Genomic DNA, 18999 nt, shown 5'->3' with positions numbered 1-18999 from the left:
TTTACTACTTGGTAGATGGTAGGAAGAGTCATCCTATACATTTGCTCCTTGATGTCGTAACTATGCTCGATAGCATCCAACACACCTTGTGCCTGTAACTTAACACACATCTTTATTATCCATGCTGCGTAGTTACTCTTCGTGAGTAGAAGATACTTGAGCATTATACGCTCCTTCTTTCCGCTCTTTATCATCCTCGCATCTCCTCCGACAATGTTAAGTGATGACATTTATTTTAACATCCTAACTCTGATACCAAATGTTGGTTGACCCTTGCTTGAAGCACAATAATCGAAATAGGATGAAACATTCACAAAACACATTTTGTTTATTAAGATAACCTTAATCACAATGCGACTTCTAAAATAAAAAGTATAATTGATTGCTATTTAAAAAAGACAAGCACTGATAAATTTTTACGGGATGATTAATAAATTGTGCAAAAGCTAAATCATGGATCAACAGTGCACTTATAGTATCACACAAATTATGTTAATGGTTTATTAATCTTTTATGTATGACTATCACATTCCATGATTCAAACGTAATGCTTAATGTTTGATTAATGATTGGTTCAATTCTTAGTGAATTATTGGAATAAATATTGATGATGGTTTTATGAATATGGTATTAATAAGAAAATAAGGTGTCTTAATCATGTCACAAAAACTTCATAATAGATGATAAGATTGTACCATACATATTTGGATTTAGGGAGTTTTCAATGTATTTTTCAATTTTAGAGTCAATAGTTCATGGTCATTGCAGTATTAAAAGATATGAGTTACAGCCTTTCAATTGATCTTAAGTGTTTGATGTTCATTTTCAAGATTATAAATAGTCATTCATGTTATTTCGCTAAGATTTTGGAGATTGAAAGAAAAAGTTGCATATTATGCTTTTTCAAGCTATAAGTTTATTTATTTATTTATTTATTTATTTATTATTATTATTATTAGGATTATTTGTATTTCTGGTATTAATCATAAGTTTAAAAATGAATTTTCTTTTGAGTGAGTTGATTTTTTGTCGCTTTTGAGATTTTTAGATAATTTAGATCAAATGAATTCCAAAAATTTCATAATAGGTATTAATTGATATTAAAAAAGATGATGGTATGAATAATAATCTAATCAACCGACCAAAATTGAAGAAATGCACAACAAAAGCTTGAACACGAAGCCAAACTTGGACTAGACCAGTTCTTCCAACAACTCCTTAATTGGTCATTTAACTCCCATTAAATTCCCTTATGCATTAAGTGAATGACTATCACAAGCCTCCTCAATTAATTGAAAGCTAACCCTTAAATTAATAAGTTAGTAATAAATAATCCATTGAAAGCTCACCCTTACATTAATAAGTTGGTAATAAATAATCCATTGGTCGAATAATTTGTCTACTATTAAACAAGGGTCTAGTGCCATGTTTGGCTTAGAGTTAATCCTAACTAAAAATCTTGAAAAAATCAGCGATTAGTATATGGCCATAACATGAATCAATTAGAGCATGCAAGTATTTGATATTCACTCATACTACGGATAGTTTATGACCCGATAGTTTATGAGGTAGATCATTGAAGGTCGTAACACTAATGCAAACTATAAAATTAATACAAAGCTTATTACATCAAGTACAAACTATAAAGAAATGCAAGCTAGCCATGGTGGCAAGCACTTGGAAATGATGAATTATTTGGTGAATGTATGTGAAAGAAAAAAACAGCCATTATTTCACTATAGATCCCAAGGGTTTAGAGGGGAGAGACTTGATGGGAAACTTATTCACAGCCCACCATTCGTAACAAACAAGTTTGAGAAACTTCAGTACTTATAACATAAAATTCTTTAATGGAAGACAGAGCTACTGGTTTCCTGTTATGGGGCCATCCCGACCTCTCTTGAAATCATCCCAACCCCTTACCCATTGTTGCCCAGGCGGTGTTCGTGTCTCGGGTGAGGCATGTTTGTTGAGATTGTTCATCACCTTCTCTTGCACATCAGTAAATACCTACAAATAGATGCTCTAATTCTAACATCACATATTTTTTAGTCCAAACATAAAAAGGGAAACACTAGTTTGGATGCTCACAGGATTTGTCTTCACGGCTTCAGGGGGTTGCTCTTGGCCAGTTAACCACTTCCATAGATCTGGATTTTCCTGAACAACAGAAGAACACATATACAGATACTTGCAAAAGAAATAAGCAGTATCCAAAAAAGTAGTCCTCAAAATCATTTACAATAGATTTAAAAGAATGAAAAAAAAAAACAAATGAGAAACTGAAATCACCAATACCCAGTTTCTGCAGATGGACTGAACTGAAATCACCTATTTTGGTGGTAAGGAACACTAACTCAAACCCTTCCCCACGATTTTACTACCCATTGATGTAACTATCACACTTATTGAAACTATCTCCTCCACCATTCCCTTTGTCACCAGGCATTGGCGGTTACCCTTGATTTTAATAGTTAGTGGACTAGTGCCATGAAGGCCCTAGAATAGCTGGCCAAGGGGATAGAAATGAGCAGGAGTGTGCACGGGTAAGGTTGGGTTGGGAAAAATTATTTGACCAACCCAAAAATGATGACCCGAATAAACTTCACAATCTAATCCAACTCTCTCCATAATCGGTGAGTTTACTATTATTCGTTTTTGTAGCGGATCTCCAACTATCTGTCAACCTTCCTAAGAATGGGCGTTGACAGTTGAATAGTGAAGTGAGGATTATTTGTAGACATTCAAGATAAAGTTGTATACAACCTAAACATTCAAGAGATGGGGACTCTCCCCACACAAAACATAGCCAACAACACACAAACATATAACTTCTAATAACCGCCTTGGACCCCACATGACAGAAACCCCAACTTCTCCATTCAACTTCCTTCAAGATTGATGATGTTGTTGTCTTTTTTCCTTCTTGAATAAATAAATAAATAATGGATAGTTAGTGGAATTTGAGGTTTATCAATACTCCACGCCCAAAGTTTTGACAAACTCACAACAATGTTTATGGAATTAGAGGTTTATGAAACAGATAGTTGGTCAAACTCAACATCTCCACAATGTTTGTCCTTACTTCATCGTTTCTTCATCTGTTAGCCACCTCACCTTCTCATCGGCTATATCTTTCTTCTTTCCTCCATTGCTTCTTGATCGCCTACCTTATTACTTCTCAGACCATAAACTTGGATTCTATCATTGTCACTTCTTCTCTCCACTTTTTTCATATGGCATTTACTTCGTTGACGTCGTCCATATCACCTTTCTAACCAAGAGACAGTCAACAATCGGATTAAGATTTGGAATCCGGATTTGGCACATGATGGCTCTAGCATATTCCCTTACATCCTCTGTGACATGATCATGTCTTCTCAGACCATAAACTTGCCAAACTCTTTAGATTCTATCATTGTCACTTCTTCTCTCCACTTTTCATATGGCATTTACTTCGTTGACGTCGTCCATATCACCTTTCTAACCAAGAGACAGTCAACAATCGGATTAGATTTGGAATCCGGATTTGACACATGATGGCTCTAGCATATTCCCTTACATCCTCTGCGACATGATCATGTCTTCTCAGACCATAAACTTGCCAAACTCTTTAGATTCTATCATTGTCACTTCTTCTCTCCACTTTTCATATGGCATTTACTTCGTTGACGTCGTCCATATCACCTTTCTAACCAAGAGATAGTCAACAATCGGATTAAGATTTGGAATCCGGATTTGGCACATGATGGCTCTAGCATATTCCCTTACATCCTCTGCGACATGATCATGTTACTTGCTCCTCACTTTTAAGAGTGAAGGCTATCCCTACAAACTAACAAAAGCCCTTCCAACATGCTTGTCCTCACTTACATGTACGAAAAGTCCTAGTAGATCACCCAATATAGAATTGCTCCAAGCAAACCACGCTTAATTATGAAGTTACTTTCAGTTTTTTAAGCTTTCCTTAACCATCCTATTCTCAAGATTGTTCTCCTTTGGATGTGGTATCAGTCATTCATACCCCTCCTTTACTCAAGTGTTACACTCGTCCCCATCATCTCCGATTCCACCAATAACTTCTTGTCTTAATAGATTCCCTTCCCTCCGGTACTATAGAGATTTTAAATTCATCATTCCTCTAGCATTTACTACTTTTGTGGGGAACCGACATAATCACCACAATCACCCATGTCGAACTTGAACTCTCATGTATATCCATTGCCAACTACTCAGTCCTTTGAGTCATTGTTTGCAGCATGCCTTTAAGCTCGGCAATGTCCTTCCAGTAGCTTCCACCCTCTCTTCTAATCCCTTTTTAGTCATATTTTTCAACTCCAAGATGAACGTGCTCTAATACCAATTCATTAGGTACCTGAACACAAGATCACAACAGAAAATAGAAATATAACTATAACTATGTTGCAATATCAATGAAAATATTTCAGAGGGCACTCCGTCTCTTTCCCAAGTCCCAAATTGGACACTCCCCAAAATGATTTACCCTCCCAGAAACTTCGAGTCCTCTTAATTTATAACCCAAACCCCCCTTCATCAAACTAATTACCACTTAACCCCTTACTATTATCTTACTAATATTTCCAATATATTCCTCACTAGTACCCTCCCATATTATACAAAAATTTGGCTTGAGAAACCCAACGTGCCCTTGTCATCATCTTTTCAGCGGTAAAGATATGCCACAACACATCCTCCTCCGGTTTTTTGCATGTTTGCATCATATGCTGTGCTTTTCTGCCATTCAGTGACTCATCGTTTGAACAATTGTGTCCAAATGTGGCTCATAAAAACCTTGAACTTGTCTTGGCCTGAAATTTTTATGCAGGTGCAAATCAACTCCATAATAACAAAAGTGGATTCTTTAATGTTTTCTTCCTTCTCTCATTTCTCAGAGCTACATTCAAGCTCGGAATGCCAGCCCACGAGGGAGGGATAAGAATGGGATGAAGATTGACCAGATTGACCATGTGGCACTAAGGCCTCCACCCAGCTATGGATTAAATAACTAGGGCTAGAACACAAAACATAGAAAATAACTATAAAATATGGGCATAAGACTAGATTACCAGGTCAAGAACTTTAATTAGAGCTCTAATACCATCTGCATCCAAGGAATTGATGTGATCTTCTACCCATTTTCCAAGTACCAAATCCAGTTCCAAAAACCCCCGTTGTTTGCTCCGGTACAGCAACCTGTTGAATCCAACAACCAAAAAACCTTGTCAATCCAAACAAAATTGCCAAAAAATTAAGAGAAAGAAAGCAAGGGGGTTATGAAAGTTAATGAAGCAAAGGAAGTGAGATTGAACCTATTGAACAAACGCCTCTTGCTCTCTTCATTTGAGAGATCGATATCTGTGAACAAAGGATTTACAGTCGTGGAAGAGCAACGAAAACGAAAGAAAGAACCATGTTGATTCTGATTGTGATTTGGTAATCGCCCTTGTAGATTCTCCAACAATATATAAGCGCTAGGCAAAAGGGTCATCGATTTGCTTCTGAAAACGGTGGAGGAGGGTTTCAGGTACAGAACTTCATGAGCTTTGAGTACAGCCCTTCTGAACGTCGCCATTCGCGTTTTGAAAACTATAATAAGAGGATTGGGTAAAAGAAGAAGAAAATTAAAGGGCAGAAGAGAAGCTAACGTCGTATCCGGAAGAAGAGGTGGTTGGCGTGGTTGCCGTTGGCGTTGCCGGGAGAGAAGGGAGAAGGAATCCGGAGGAAGAATGAAAGGTGTGGAAGAGAGAAAGTGGAGAAGGGAGACGTTGTCTGTGGTGGTTGCAGGAACAGGAGAGAATCGAAGCAGTGGTTGTTGTGGCCTATGTCTGCCCAATACACGAAACGGGTTATGGCCAGAGGGGGGAACGCGTAGAGAGTCTAGAGACCTAGTGATTGGGGTTTGTCCAGCCTACTCAATATGACCATTTTACCCCTTTTGAGTGATTTTGACTCAATTTTTTAATTTTTTTCTTTTTTAATATTTATTTTGAAATTCTGAAAAAAAAAATTTAAAACATTTTTCGTCCAAACTTAAAAAGAAAAAAAAAAAAAATCAGATATTTAATTTCTGGTTGAGATGAATGTGGTTTGATGTTCCATTCACATTCAAAATTTCAATCGCACACACCTTAGGTCATTTTACCGCACCAACCAAAATTCTCCCTCTTAAATACCCAAATCTATACCCACTTTTCAAACTTTTTTCACTGCATCTAGTTTTGAAATCCTCTTTTAACCAAAGGTCGTAATAACAACTTTGGAGTAAGGTCAGTAGGTTCTTCTTGTTTCCTTTTTATTTGACACCATATCTCGCCTTTCTTCACCTTCAAACGTTCCCTTCCTCCCCCTGAGCTCGAAACCCTGACCAATAGAAACCAATTCATGAGAATTTGTTCATGAAGCTGGGTTTCCATCTGAAAGGAACATCAAGAGGACAAATATAAGACACATAAACAACTATATTACGTTATTCTACTAAATCATTTACCATATCTTTCTTCCAATGTTCACACTTTAATAGCGTCACACTGAAACATCAATCATCAACCTTAAATAAAAATTTGAACAGGAAATAATATGGACGGAAACAATCTATTAAACAAAGAAAGATACATGAGAATCAAGAGAGAGAAAATAAGGCGAGGATAAGCATCAATTTATCAATATCATATCAACAAACTTCAGGATACCATGAAACATGCTACAAGTAATAAAATTTCAAGAAACAGTCATCACAAACCCTATGACTTAAAGAGTGAAACCTCTAGTCTGCTACCAGGGAAAACTTCCAACCAATATTGACCCCTAAAATTGGACAAGGGTCAGGTCTCTTCTGCCTAAAGCCTACCACTTTTCTACTTGAAATCAGGAAGATTATTCAAACAGAAGCATTTCTCCCAAATCCATACATATCAAAGATTGATGGGTCATATGCTCAAAGAAAAGGATATTGAGAAGAATACCTTATGACAAAGGATATTTGCTCGGTCTACTTTCAACTTTATGCATCCTCATTTCCAACTCTGAACTCTTCCTATTTACCTCAGCAAGCTTCGCTTCAGCAGCATACAATTTTTTCTCCAACTCCAAAGATTTCTCCTCAATTTCATATATCAAAGCATTTGCATCAGCCAACTTTTTCTGAGAAGTAAGTTCGATTTCTGCACGCTCCTCCTTTGCTTCACATAAAGCCTTTTTAAGCTGCAGCAAGAATAGGTATGAAAATTTAATCAATCTTTAAGATCTAAGATCTATTTCTATAGACATAACTTCACAATTTAGTGTCCAAATTTCAAAATAAGATCCTCTCTCTCCCATACTACAAGACTCTTCTAAACAAATACATACTCCTTAAGAATAGATACTACCCTCCCATTACTCTCTCTGTTACAACTTCTCCCATGTCACCTCACCCAATTACCAGTAGGGCTGACGAAAGTTAACTCCCCCCACCACTTACATGTTTCTCTAGTACACATTTACGATTGGGGGCCTAACAAATTGAGTATCTAAGAATACAAAAAAGAAAGGAAAATGGCAACATTATCAAATAAGAAATACGTTAATGGGCAATGGATGTGCCAAGAGTAGCATACACTAGACACATGTTGCTTCTCAGCAGCTAGAGCTTTCTTCAAATTATCCCTCCTCGTTTCAACTTCAGATAATGCAATGAAATGTGCTGATCGTTCACGTTTGAAGATTTCCACCGTTTCTGCTAATTCTTGTTCTAGTAGGTCACACTTTGAAGCACATGCTTCCTTCTCTAGCAAAACAAGTCCCATATTGTGCTGGTAATCAAAAAGCTGCCAAAAATAATAATCAGATAAATCCATTAAGAGCAATATAAGTTCTGATGACAGGAACTATACCAAAAGAATGACAAACAATGAAGTCATTTATTCCCATCTTCTAGGATGATTGTGCTAAACACTACAACATTATAATGCATACATCTATTACATTAAAAAGACAAAACAAAAGGCAAAAAAAAAAAAAACATTTTTTCTCTCTTCATCTAAATGGAAACAGTATTTCAGCTTCCTAGGCATGAAGTTCCAACCTGATTAAACCTACCAACATAAGTATAATTGCTCAAAAAAATTACAAGAGTACCTATTTTTCTATACATTGGAATTCAATATTTCATCCCAGGATTGCCTTAATTTGCCACAACTATTTTAAAATTTTGGGGGAAAGAAACAATTTATACCCCGAACTTTTAATTTCATCAAAATGCACCTCAAACTTTTGATAAGCATCGCTATCTCTATGATAGACTTTAAAAGTTTTCAATGAAAATATTCTTATGTACATTTAATAAATATAAAACATAAGTCTACTATAAAATTAATGAAGCTCTTCAAAGAAAAACAATACTAGAGCTGGGTTTGTTGAATTTGTGAGTTTTTCTCGATCTTGTGCATTAGCGGGCTTAAGTTTATGCTAGGCTTGATTTTTGTTGAATTATTAAGTTTGGAGAGATGTTCACTATACTATTCATTAAAATTAGTGGATGAGTTTGGCATTTGTTGACTGTTGCAACATGAATTTGTGAGTTTTGAAAGGCATATTCAATGGTTTTTCTTGATATTGTGCATTAACCAGGCTTAAATTTGTGCTAGGATTGATTTCTTCTCTTATTTGCTAAACATGAACCAACCTAAGTAACAATAGAAACTAGCTTTTAGCAGGGCCCAAACTTGTAGTCCAGTGTATCACATAAATGCATATGCCATAACGTTACAGTTCAACCCCAATTAATCCGAAGATAGAAAACAAGTAAGAGTTGATGATAATTGCTAACCTCGCTCTGAAGCCTTGAAGCCTTCTCAAGAAGCGCTTCCCAATCCTTGCGCTCCATTGCAGCCGCGTCCAACAACCCCGCCTTCTTAAACTTCCTCCAATCGTCCATGTCCCCAGTATCCGCAGCCGCTGCAATTTTATGGAATCGGTCGTTCGGAGACCCCAACGGCGGCGGTGGGCGGTCTGTAATGAATTGAAAACAAACACAAAAGAATTGAGATGCTCCCACAAGTTCTACAGAAACCGTACTTCCACCGTTCTGTTCAGTTCAGTCGGGAATAAATAACTAAACAATCAGGAATCGGTTCGGTTTGGTTTCGGTTCATAGGACAAAAACTCGGGTTGGACCCGAATGAAATAAAGATTATAAAATGTGTACATTAAGAAATGAACCTTATTCATGGGGTCTGGCAGAGTCGTTATTCTGGCTTACTACAAGAGTCTCTGTACCCATGTTCGACTTCTGTCGAATTCATTTCTTTATTTTTTTATTTTTTTATAATTTATTTATATTTTATATCACAATTTTTTTTTCTTCATAATTTAGACTCTAACTTTAAATAAAAAATGGTGTAAAAATATTTTTTTTTTATAGGTATAGTTTCTTTAAACTAATCATTTTTATTATTTTTTATTTTTATAATTTATTTATATTTTCTTTACTTTTATAATCAATTCTCAACAAAGGTCAGTATTTAGTTGCCTTTATTTTTATAATTTATTTATATTTTCTTTACTTTTATAATCAATTCTCAACAAAGGTCAGTATTTAGTTGCCTTTAATTATTTTATATTCTCAACAAAGGTCAGTATTTAGTTGCCTTTAATTATTTTATAATCAATTCTCAACAAATGTCAGTATTTAGTTGCCTTTAATTTTATAATAATGTTCAAATATGTTAAAATGTTACCCTTCTTTCTTATTGTTGATGATTTTTTTTAATAATTATAGATGGATTTGTGTTTGTTTGTGAACGGTAATATCTTTTATCTAAAATTTTATCGAATAATTATGAATTGAAGATAAATAAAATTATTTAAATTTTTTTTATAAAAAAGTTACAACCCAATAACCCAACCCGAAAATAGAGAGTTGGGTTGGGTTGAGAAAAGCCTAATCCAATCAACCCAAACTTTTGGGTTGGGTCAAAAGAATCTCTTAACTCAATCCAACTCAGACTATGTACATCTCCAAACATCATCCCACCAAACAAATGTTCAGCCTCACTCATCAGCTCATCCTAACTCATCAGCTCATCCTACATATATCTAGAAATAACTCTATTCTGACTCATCATCAAATCACTTTGCAATATTATAACAAATAATTTACGTGTTGCTTGTAAGTAAAATTTGATGAATTAATAATTTAGTGTAAAAGTGAACCGGAGGAAGTTGAAATCCTCCCTTTCCCCCCCATAAAAAGGGCTTGCTCGGTGATTACCTTAAAATGTAAAAAGATTACAAGTAACGATTGGGAGGTAAAATCAAAATACAAAATAGCGACAGTAGAAGAGCTCAAAATGCTACTCTAAGTTGTTCCGCAAATGATAATATTGACAAGTTTGGGAATGAAAAATCCTCTTCTCAAGTTGTGAAGAAGGTCCAGATCTTCTTTCCAATCGATTTTGCATCAGGCTGCTCTTCATCGTACTCGTCTTCTGCGTCATCGATCATGTTTCCATCTTCATCTTCATATTCCGACGTATCATTCACTTCATCGCACAAATCATCCATAGCAACCAACTTCTCCATAGAAGCATTATCTTCAGGATTTCTCAGCGATTCAAACTGTATAATAATCACACCCCAGAAATAATTCAAAATAACTAAGAACAAGAAAATCTTGTAAATCAAATAGCAAACAAATTTTTTTACCTCAACTACTCTATCCTCCGATCGATAGATGGTTCTGACTGTTGTAAGCTGCACATAGTCTGCTTTTTTTATATTCTCACCATCAACACTTCTCAACGAAGAGGTAACAAAAGCTTCCCCACTTGGTTCCACTTTCGCTGTCATGGTTGCATCCTTTTCTTTCTCCATACCTGTTGTCAGGTTTCCTGAAACCTCAGTTGCACTAGCTGTGCCACCACTGCACAAAACTTCCTAGATTAAGGTGCATATAGAGGTAGAAGCGATCGGTAAAGAGATTCTGATGTGGCCAAATGCATTTTGTACTCACAGGAAAAAGAAATAAAAACATCGAAGTAATCGAAGTAAGCATCCTAAAAAAGCACTTATACAAGAAAGCTTTCATTATGAATTTTTACATTACAGAAAGATGTTGAATCAGCAGGCACATTATTCAGGTGAAGCTATGCAGATCAGATTCGAAAAGAGAAATGTTGGATCAGTACCCTATGTTACATTATACTTGCCTATCCCACCAAAAATAATTCGAGTCAGAGCAAGATCAATTCAAATTCACTATCCAATCAAAACCCATTGTAAACACAAACAGGCTTGGGTTACAATGCAAGATATGCATGAATGCATGCCTGCATACAAGACGGGGAAAATCATACAAAGCAAAACAAAAGGCTCAACTGAAGTCGAACACGGGAGGAATTTGAATTGGGAATAAGCAAAGATGTGAAGGCGAGGACGTAGGGGGAGAGTTCTTAATTTCTAAATTTGGAGTATTCAAGCAGAGTTAATCCCGGAAGCTTCAGTTTCGGCCTCTCTAGACTATTACTCAAGTTCGTATGTTGACATCTCTTTATTTATGTAGTGATCAAGGACCAAGTTAACAGCATGAAATTAACAGGAAGCATTGCTAGATGTCAATGATAAGAAAAGCAAATGCACAGCAAAAGAATTTTGTTCTTATAAGATATGCAATTAACAGGAAATAAATTTAATAACTCAAAAGTAATTTCCTAATTGATTAAGGGATGTAGAGTCACAAGAGAAGACAAAAAGTGGGGTCGTTCAAGAAAGAGAGTGAATATGTAAGTAACACACACCTTAACTGCAAAGTTTCTTCATGCAATATACTTATATCAAACAACACATGACTAAATAGAGTCGGCAAAATTCAGTCATGGGAAACTAACATTTTGGGTCGCCTCAGATTATATCGGCTTTCTCCTTGTGCCTGCACCGAAGCAATCTTTTGCTGCCTTTTACGTTGCCTACCTGTTGTGATGCTATCAGAACATCGTTCACTATCATCTCCATCCTGCTCACTAACAGAAATTGTGGAGGATTCTGCCCGTGGCCGTTTCCTAACATTGGTAGTTTCTTTATTTGAAAATTTTGAATCACTTTTCTGTACAAGTACATTAAGATCCGATTGTCCCACAGTTTCTCCAAGAAACAATTTTGCATCTTGAACAGTCGCTTTCATCGAGTGTGTTCTATGCCTGGAATTGAGTCCTTTCCCACGTTTCTGCTTCTCTCTCTTTAGGTCAGGTTGTTTGGAACCTTCTGAAGCTTCTTCAAACTTGCTGTCTACGTTGCCAAAATCATCAAATGTGTGCGCATGTCTATCTTCAGCCACTCTGATGTTATCACTAAATGAAAATCTTTTCACATCGCCAGCACTAACGCTAGGCTCCTTAGCTTCTAAATCAGTACAATCTGCAGCCAACTTCATGGAAACGGGAGGAACTACTTGTCCAATTCTCTTGATAGGAGACAGATTTAAAATCTTTCTGCTGCATCTTCTGAGCCAAGACATGCGGCCTCCAGAGTCTGAATCGAACTCGGAAGCAGCTAATTCTTTCTGGAAAAGTTTTAAAGATTCTACATCTAGATTTGCTAGAGGGTCCGGTTCTCTGATGTCTGCAGGCATTTGGAGGTCAGGAACCATAAATTCCTTAATGGAGACACCACAATTCTCACAACTCTTAAGCTTATCAACAAAAGCCAAAAAGCAAATCCTATCTTGAATAAGCTGTTCTCTCTGACATTTCAGCTCCTTACTTAATACGTTGAGTTTGTCTATATCTTGATGAATTTCAAGATGGTCTGCTATCAATTCCTTCCTATTCATGGTAACAACCTCCTTTTCCTTTTCCAATTGATGCCTCTCAGATGATACCTCTTCCTTTTCCTTCAGAGCAATGTCTTTCAAGTAAAAAATTTCATTTCGTTCTCTCTTTCTCTCCTCTTCAAATGCTAGCTCCCTTTCCTGCCGTCTTTTCTCTAGTTCCTCCTGGCTCTTCTGCAAGTGACTCTCAAGATCTTTTCTCTGCAACTCTATATCTTGAAGTAATTGGTTATGCTTATTTTGGGCCTGCTGAGACAAGGCTTGCTGCTCATGCCTTGTAGTTGAGGCAAATAATTCTTTTTCTTGCTTGACATTATCCAACTCTCTCTGCATATAAATTAGCATCTCAGTTTTCTCATTTCTCAACCTTTCCTCCTCTGTCCTTAAGATCTCTAATTTCTTCCTCAACTCCTCAAGATCTCCAAGTCCATTATGTATTTCAGTCCTTTTCTCATCTAAGGCTTCCCAATCTCTCTCAAACTTGACCCTTTCCTGCTTCAGATCATCATGTTCTTTCGTAACTATTTTGTTCTGAAGTCTGTAACTCTCAATTTCCTGCATCAATTGACATTGTAAACGAACATGCTCTGATCTCTCTTCTTTTATCACCTGCAATTTCTCCCTCTCCTCGTGAAATTGCCACTCCTTCTGCGTACTTGCAGTCCTGATTTTCTCAATCTCATCAATGAGAGACTGTAAGCTATCTCTATCAGCTAGCATTTGCAACCTTTCCACCTCGTGCTTTCTCTCATCAGCTTTCAAAATCTTATCTTTTGCCTTCAAAGCCTTTAACTTTCGTTCAAGATCACCCTCTTTCTCCTTTGTTCTATGCAACTTTTTATCCAAAGCTTGTTCTTGCTTCACTAACTTTTCTTTCTTATGATTAATTTCAATATCTTTCCTTTTGATTGCTCCTAACGTGATACTACCTTCATTTTCCACAGACTGCCTTTTTTCTTCCAATTGCAACTCAAACTCTTCTCTCTTCTTCTGTAGAAGAGCACTTTGTTCATGAAGCAGCTGCTGGGTTTCCATCTGAAAAGGACATCAAGAAGACAAATATAAGACACATAAAGAACTATATTACATTATTCTACGAGATTCATTTACCATATCTTTCTTCCAATACTCGGAAGTATTCTTTTTTTGTATGGTGCTGACACTTCAATAGCATGGCACTAAACATCAATGATAAACCTTGAATAAAAATTTGAAAAGGAAATAATATGGGCGGAAACAATCTATTAAACAAAGACAGATATATGAGAATCAAGAGAGAAAATAACGCCAGGATAAGCATCACCCACGCATCTTATCCTCATTTATCAATAACATATCAACGAACCTCAGCCATCACGATAAGCACAAATGCATCACAATGAAATAACATGAAACATGCTACAAGTAATAAAATTTCAAGAAAACAGTCATCACAAACCCTATGACTTAAGAGTAAAACTTCTAGTCTGCTACCAGGGAAAACTATTTCAATTTTTCTTTTTCTTCTCCTACTCAATCACTTTTAGACTATACCTGCATCCATGCAAACAAGACATATTTTGGTAATACAAGTGCGGGTTGCATATCAACTTACCCTTTCTCTCCCACGAAGGTTTTCTTCCATATGATCTAATTCTTCTTGTTTTTTCTCTAAGAGACTTCTTGATAAATCAGCTTCCTGCAACCATTTTTGTTGGGGTGGGAAATGAAAAAAAAAAAAAGTCATATACTTCTCATTGCCAAAACAAACAAACAAACAAAAAAAAAAAAAAAAACAGAAAGAAATAGAACTGGCTCATTTAATTAGTTGTTTTACCTTCTCTTTTGCTTCTACATCTGCCAATTGTCTATTTACATCATCTTCCTTCTCTTTCAGAATTGAACTTGATTGATCAATCTTCTTCTTTATCTCTTCGAGATCCTTCTCTTTTTGTTTCATAATTGTGCCATTTTCATTTACCTTCTGCTCTTTATCATTTAGCAATTCACGACTCCTGCTCAAGCTTTCTTCCCGTTCCTGCAACTTCTGTTGCCACTTACGTAAGCCGTCTTTTTCTTTATGGGAAGTCACCTGATGTGCTTCTTTCCTAAAGCAATAATTAACAACAAATAAGTAAAGAAGAGAGTGCCCTCAATGAGACTACTGGAATTATGCACCAAACTGGCCACACAGAACTTCTTTTACTCTTAACAAAATTGATTAAAAAATCAACATTCCACCCCTCAAATTTGGCTTTGAGGAGCATCCTTCTAGCCTCTGATGTCTGTTTTTGTTTGCTGTAGAGGAAACCCCCTCCTAAGAACTACAAAAGATGAGCCAACTCATAGTTCTTTTCCCATCTTTCTTCGAGAGGAAACTAGAATTTCATTGATGAATATAAATATAAAAAATTAAGTCTCCAAACTGCTATATAAAACTTTTCCAGTGGGTCAAGAGAGAATTAAAGCTATAATCAGAAAAAGGAGGCATACATTTATAGTTAAAATAATCACGAAATTTATAAAATATCCAAATGATTCGCTTGTATCATGCGATCAGAACACTTATTTCATAATTATGGTTGGAGAGGAATTCAAGAATCTTTGATACAAGCATCTTCCATTGTTCGAGCGTAGCCTCTTCTTAGTGTGTCTCTCCAAATCTTTTGGAGCCTTTTCTTTACATGATGCTTACTTGCCTTGGATGTTTGAAAGCCGCTTTTTGTCTCCTTTTTTCACTCCTCTATGGAGTTTTTATCTTTTGAACATTAGTCTCTTTTCAATTCCTTAATAAAAAAAATTGTTTCTTGTTAAAAAGAAATGTATGGTTGCTCCTCTTGAACCAAAGCTTCCAAAAAAAAAAGCCCTGTTGACGAAAGTTCAAAGTGTTCCTTTTTCTTTGATGAATTTCTTGGTAGTTTGAGCACCATGTCAAAACAGAAAATGTAAAGTACTTAGATATTGGAAATTGGAATAACTATCCCATCTATAAACTCTAAATAGACTACATTTTGTTCCTTTTGAGAATTTCTCATCTTTCACTAATACAATCTTTTCTTTCAAGGAAAATAACACTTTTGAGATGGTCACAAAATGTTAAGTCTAGTGGTATAGAACTTCGTATTGTTTTTTTAAGTTCTCAAGTTTTCAAGTTACCAGTAGATTTAAGGCTACTTACTCCTTGAAATCAATTTAAGACTACTTGAAATCAGGAAGATTATTCAAATACAAGGATTTCTCCCAAATACATACATATCAAAGATTGATGGGTTATATGCTCAAAGAAAAAGATATTGAGAAGAATACCTTGTGACCAAGGATATTTGCTCCGTCTGAAGCACACTTTCACGAGCTTCAACTTCATGCATCCTCATCTCCAACTCTGAACTCTTCCTATTTACCTCAGCAAGCTTGGCTTCAGCAGCATTCAACTTTTTCTGCAACTCCAAAGATTTCTCCTCAATTCCATGCATCAAAGCATTTGCATCAGCCAACTTTTTCTGAGAAGTAAGCTTGATTTCTGCACGCTCCTCCTTTACTTCACATAAAGCCTTTTTAAGCTGCAGCAAGAGCAGGTGTGAAATTACTTTCAACCTTGACAATCTCATAAAAAGCTTTGGGATGGTGAAATAATTCATTACAGGATTACAAGATTCTAGCGACTCTTTATCAATAAAGTGCTAAATTGATTCAAATTTATATTTTATATGTAGAAGTTAAGTCCTTAAGGCAAGATAAAATAGTACAAGAGTAACAGAAAAGATAATAAATAAAGAATGGTCAGCTGCTAATAAACATCTTAATATCATCTTGGCAAAATAGTGAAAACAAATCCATGCTGCTAATGGCTAGACCTGCCACATAGCCCTAATAAACTTCAAATTGAGACATTAAGTATTTAATCAATCTTTAAGATCTAGGATCTATTTCTATAGATATAAGTTCATTCCACAATTTAGTGTCCAAGTTTTAAAATAAGATCACAAATTATTAAGGAGTATTGGGAGCTAGAGCTTCTCGGCACAAATTATCTAGGGATTATTAAGGATGTGCCAAGAATAGCATACACTAGACACATGTTGCTTCTCGGCAGCAAGAGCTTTCTTCAAATTATCCCTCCTCGTTTCAACTTCAGATAATGCAATTAAGTGTGCTGATTGTTCACGTTTGAAGATCTCCTCAGTTTCTGCTAAATCTTGCCCTAGTTGGTCATACTTTGAAGCCCACATTTTCTTCTCTAGCAAAATAAGTCCTAAATTGTGCTGGTAATCAAAAAGCTGCCAAAAATAATAATCAGATAAATCCATGTAAGAGCAATATAAGTTAAGTGTGGATACTATACCAAAAGAATGACAAACAATGAAGTCATTTATTCCCATCTTCTAGGATGATTGTGTTAAACAGTACAACATTATAATGCATACATCTATTACATTAAAAAGACAAAACAAAAGGCAAAAATAACATTTTTTTTCTCTATCTATATGGAAACAGTATTTCAGCTTCCTAGGCATGAAGTTCCAACCTGATTAAACCTACAAACATAAGTATAATTGCTCAAAAAAATCACAAGAGCACCTATTTTCTATACATTGGAATTCAATATTTCACCCCATGATTGCCTAAATTTGCCAAAACTATTTAAAAAATTTAGGGGAAAGAAACAATTAATACCCTGAACTTTTAATTTCATCAAAATGCACCTCAAACTTTTGATAAGCATCGCTATCTCTATGATAGACTTTAAAAAATTTCAATGAAAGTATTCTTATGTACATTTAATAAATATAAAACATAAGTCTACTATAAAATTAATGAAGCTCTTCAAAGAAAAACAATACTAGAGCTGGGTTTGTTGAATTTGTGAGTTTTTCTCGATCTTGTGCATTAGCGGGCTTAAATTTTATGCTAGGCTTGATTTTTGTTGAATTATTAAGTTTGGAGAGATTTACTATACTATTCATTAAAATTAGTGGATAAGTTCGGCACTTATTGACTGTTGCAACATGAATTTGTGAGTTTTGAAAGGCATATTCAATGGTTTTTCTTGATATTGTGCATTAACCAGGCTTAAATTTGTGCTAGGCTTGATTTCTTCTCTTATTTGCTAAACATGAACCAACCTGAGTAACAATAGAAACTAGCTTTTACCAGGGCCCAACTTGAAGGCCAGTGTATCACATAAGTGCATATGCCTCAACGTTACAGTTCGACCCCAATTAATCCAAAGATAGAAAACAAGTAAGAATTAATGATATTTGCTAACCTCGCTCTGAAGCCTTGAAGCCTTCTCAAGAAGCGCCTCCCGATCCTTGCGCTCCATTGCAGCCGCGTCCAACAACCCCGCCTTCTTAAACTTCCTCCAATCGTCCATGTTCCCAGTATCCGCAGCCGCCGCAATTTTATGGAATCGGTCGTTCAGAGACCCCAACGGCGGCGGTGGGCCGTCTGTAAAAGCCACATCCTTCCTCTGAGGCGTGAACATGATGAGGTGCTATCGCTTGTATGCAATGTAGAGAGACCGAAACCCAATTCTCAAATGAACTAAAAACAAACACAGAAGAAATGAGATGCTCCGACAAGTTCTACAGAAACCCTACTTCCACCGTTCTGTTCAATCCAGTCAGAAATAATTAAACAATCAGGTTGAAGAACAAAAGGAAACTATAGCAGAACAGCAATTCCACTCCACTACCCTAAATTAGAATAAGAAACAAAAAGAAAATTAAAGTGCAGAAGAGAAAAAAAGAAAGCAAAATAGAGAAAGAAGAGAAGCTAACGTCGTTTCCGGAAGAAGAGCTGCTGGGTAGCGTTGGCCCGCTTCCAAACGGGAAGGCTGGTTGGCGTCGTTGCCGTTGCCAGAATAGAAGGGAGAAGGAATCCGAAGAAAGAATGAAGGGTGTGGAAGAGAGAAAATGGAGAAGGGCGTCGTTGTCTGTCGTTGCCGGAACTGGAGAGAATCCAGTCAGGAATAAACACGAAACGGGTTATAGCGAGAGGGGGAAACGCATACAGACCTAGATTTAACCCCCTTGTTAAATTAGCTAAACCCAGTTATTAAATTCAAAAAATTCAAAAAAAATAATAATAATGAATATAATATTTTATTACAAAAATACTTTTAAAAATATTTTTAAACTTAAAAAAGAAAAAATGTTTCAAAAATTTTTAAACCTAGGTATTTAGATATTTTTATT

At 35.9% G+C, this 18999-nt stretch overlaps 3 protein-coding genes across 6 annotated transcripts; all 3 read right to left on the bottom strand.

The window, feature by feature from the left end:
- Positions 1-1576: 1576 nt before the first annotated feature.
- SDHAF2 (succinate dehydrogenase assembly factor) lies at positions 1577-5947 on the bottom strand. The gene is made up of 4 exons (XM_023674905.2): positions 5331-5947; positions 5088-5214; positions 2092-2160; positions 1577-2010 (listed from the first exon to the last, which is right to left on the bottom strand). Exons 1-4 carry the CDS (start codon positions 5591-5593, stop codon positions 1864-1866), a joined length of 606 nt encoding a protein of 201 aa, XP_023530673.2. The 5' UTR covers positions 5594-5947; the 3' UTR covers positions 1577-1863.
- A 115-nt stretch (positions 5948-6062) lies between these two features.
- Positions 6063-9094, bottom strand: LOC111793159 (protein CROWDED NUCLEI 2). Its single transcript, XM_023674918.2, has 4 exons — positions 8828-9094; positions 7617-7826; positions 6984-7221; positions 6063-6381 (listed from the first exon to the last, which is right to left on the bottom strand). The coding sequence occupies exons 1-3, from the start codon at positions 8933-8935 to the stop codon at positions 6985-6987; spliced, it is 555 nt and encodes a 184-aa protein (XP_023530686.2). The 5' UTR covers positions 8936-9094; the 3' UTR covers positions 6063-6381; position 6984.
- Positions 9095-10168: 1074 nt separating this feature from the next.
- Positions 10169-18818, bottom strand: LOC111792782 (protein CROWDED NUCLEI 1). Of its 4 annotated transcripts, none has more exons than XM_087127970.1 (9): positions 18583-18818; positions 18069-18498; positions 16870-17079; positions 16109-16362; positions 14640-14910; positions 14418-14501; positions 11886-13858; positions 10705-10921; positions 10169-10617 (listed from the first exon to the last, which is right to left on the bottom strand). In XM_087127970.1, the coding sequence occupies exons 2-9, from the start codon at positions 18285-18287 to the stop codon at positions 10414-10416; spliced, it is 3432 nt and encodes a 1143-aa protein (XP_086984096.1). In that variant the 5' UTR covers positions 18288-18498; positions 18583-18818; the 3' UTR covers positions 10169-10413. The 4 variants fall into 4 exon arrangements, with proteins under 4 accessions (XP_086984096.1, XP_023530139.2, XP_023530145.2 ...); XM_023674371.2 differs by having other exon boundaries at positions 18069-18412; XM_023674377.2 differs by having other exon boundaries at positions 18069-18346.
- Positions 18819-18999: the final 181 nt, after the last annotated feature.

Source organism: Cucurbita pepo, chromosome 1 (assembly GCF_057944985.1).
Source record: "Cucurbita pepo subsp. pepo isolate OVF chromosome 1, ASM5794498v1, whole genome shotgun sequence".
NCBI classification, from domain to species: domain Eukaryota; kingdom Viridiplantae; phylum Streptophyta; class Magnoliopsida; order Cucurbitales; family Cucurbitaceae; genus Cucurbita; species Cucurbita pepo.
This window is presented reverse-complemented; position numbering and strand designations above follow the sequence as displayed.

Excerpts from the sequence above, each read along its gene's own strand:
- SDHAF2 (XM_023674905.2), bottom strand. The coding sequence starts at position 5,593 with ATGGCGACGTTCAGAAGGGCTGTACTCAAAGCTCATGAAGTTCTGTAC. Across the intron at positions 2,161-5,087 it reads TAATTAAAGTTCTTGACCTG|GAAAATCCAGATCTATGGAA; the intron begins GTAATCTAGTCT and ends TCTGTTGTTCAG. Across the intron at positions 2,011-2,091 it reads AAGCCGTGAAGACAAATCCT|GTATTTACTGATGTGCAAGA; the intron begins GTGAGCATCCAA and ends ATCTATTTGTAG.
- LOC111793159 (XM_023674918.2), bottom strand. The coding sequence starts at position 8,935 with ATGGACGATTGGAGGAAGTTTAAGAAGGCGGGGTTGTTGGACGCGGCT. Across the intron at positions 7,827-8,827 it reads CTTCAAGGCTTCAGAGCGAG|CTTTTTGATTACCAGCACAA; the intron begins GTTAGCAATTAT and ends TATTTTTGGCAG. Across the intron at positions 7,222-7,616 it reads AGAAGCAACATGTGTCTAGT|CTTAAAAAGGCTTTATGTGA; the intron begins GTATGCTACTCT and ends TTCTTGCTGCAG.
- LOC111792782 (XM_087127970.1), bottom strand. The coding sequence starts at position 18,287 with ATGTTCACGCCTCAGAGGAAGGATGTGGCTTTTACAGACGGCCCACCG. Across the intron at positions 14,911-16,108 it reads CAAATATCCTTGGTCACAAG|GAAAGAAGCACATCAGGTGA; the intron begins GTATTCTTCTCA and ends TTATTGCTTTAG. Across the intron at positions 10,618-10,704 it reads CGGAGGATAGAGTAGTTGAG|TTTGAATCGCTGAGAAATCC; the intron begins GTAAAAAAATTT and ends ATTATTATACAG.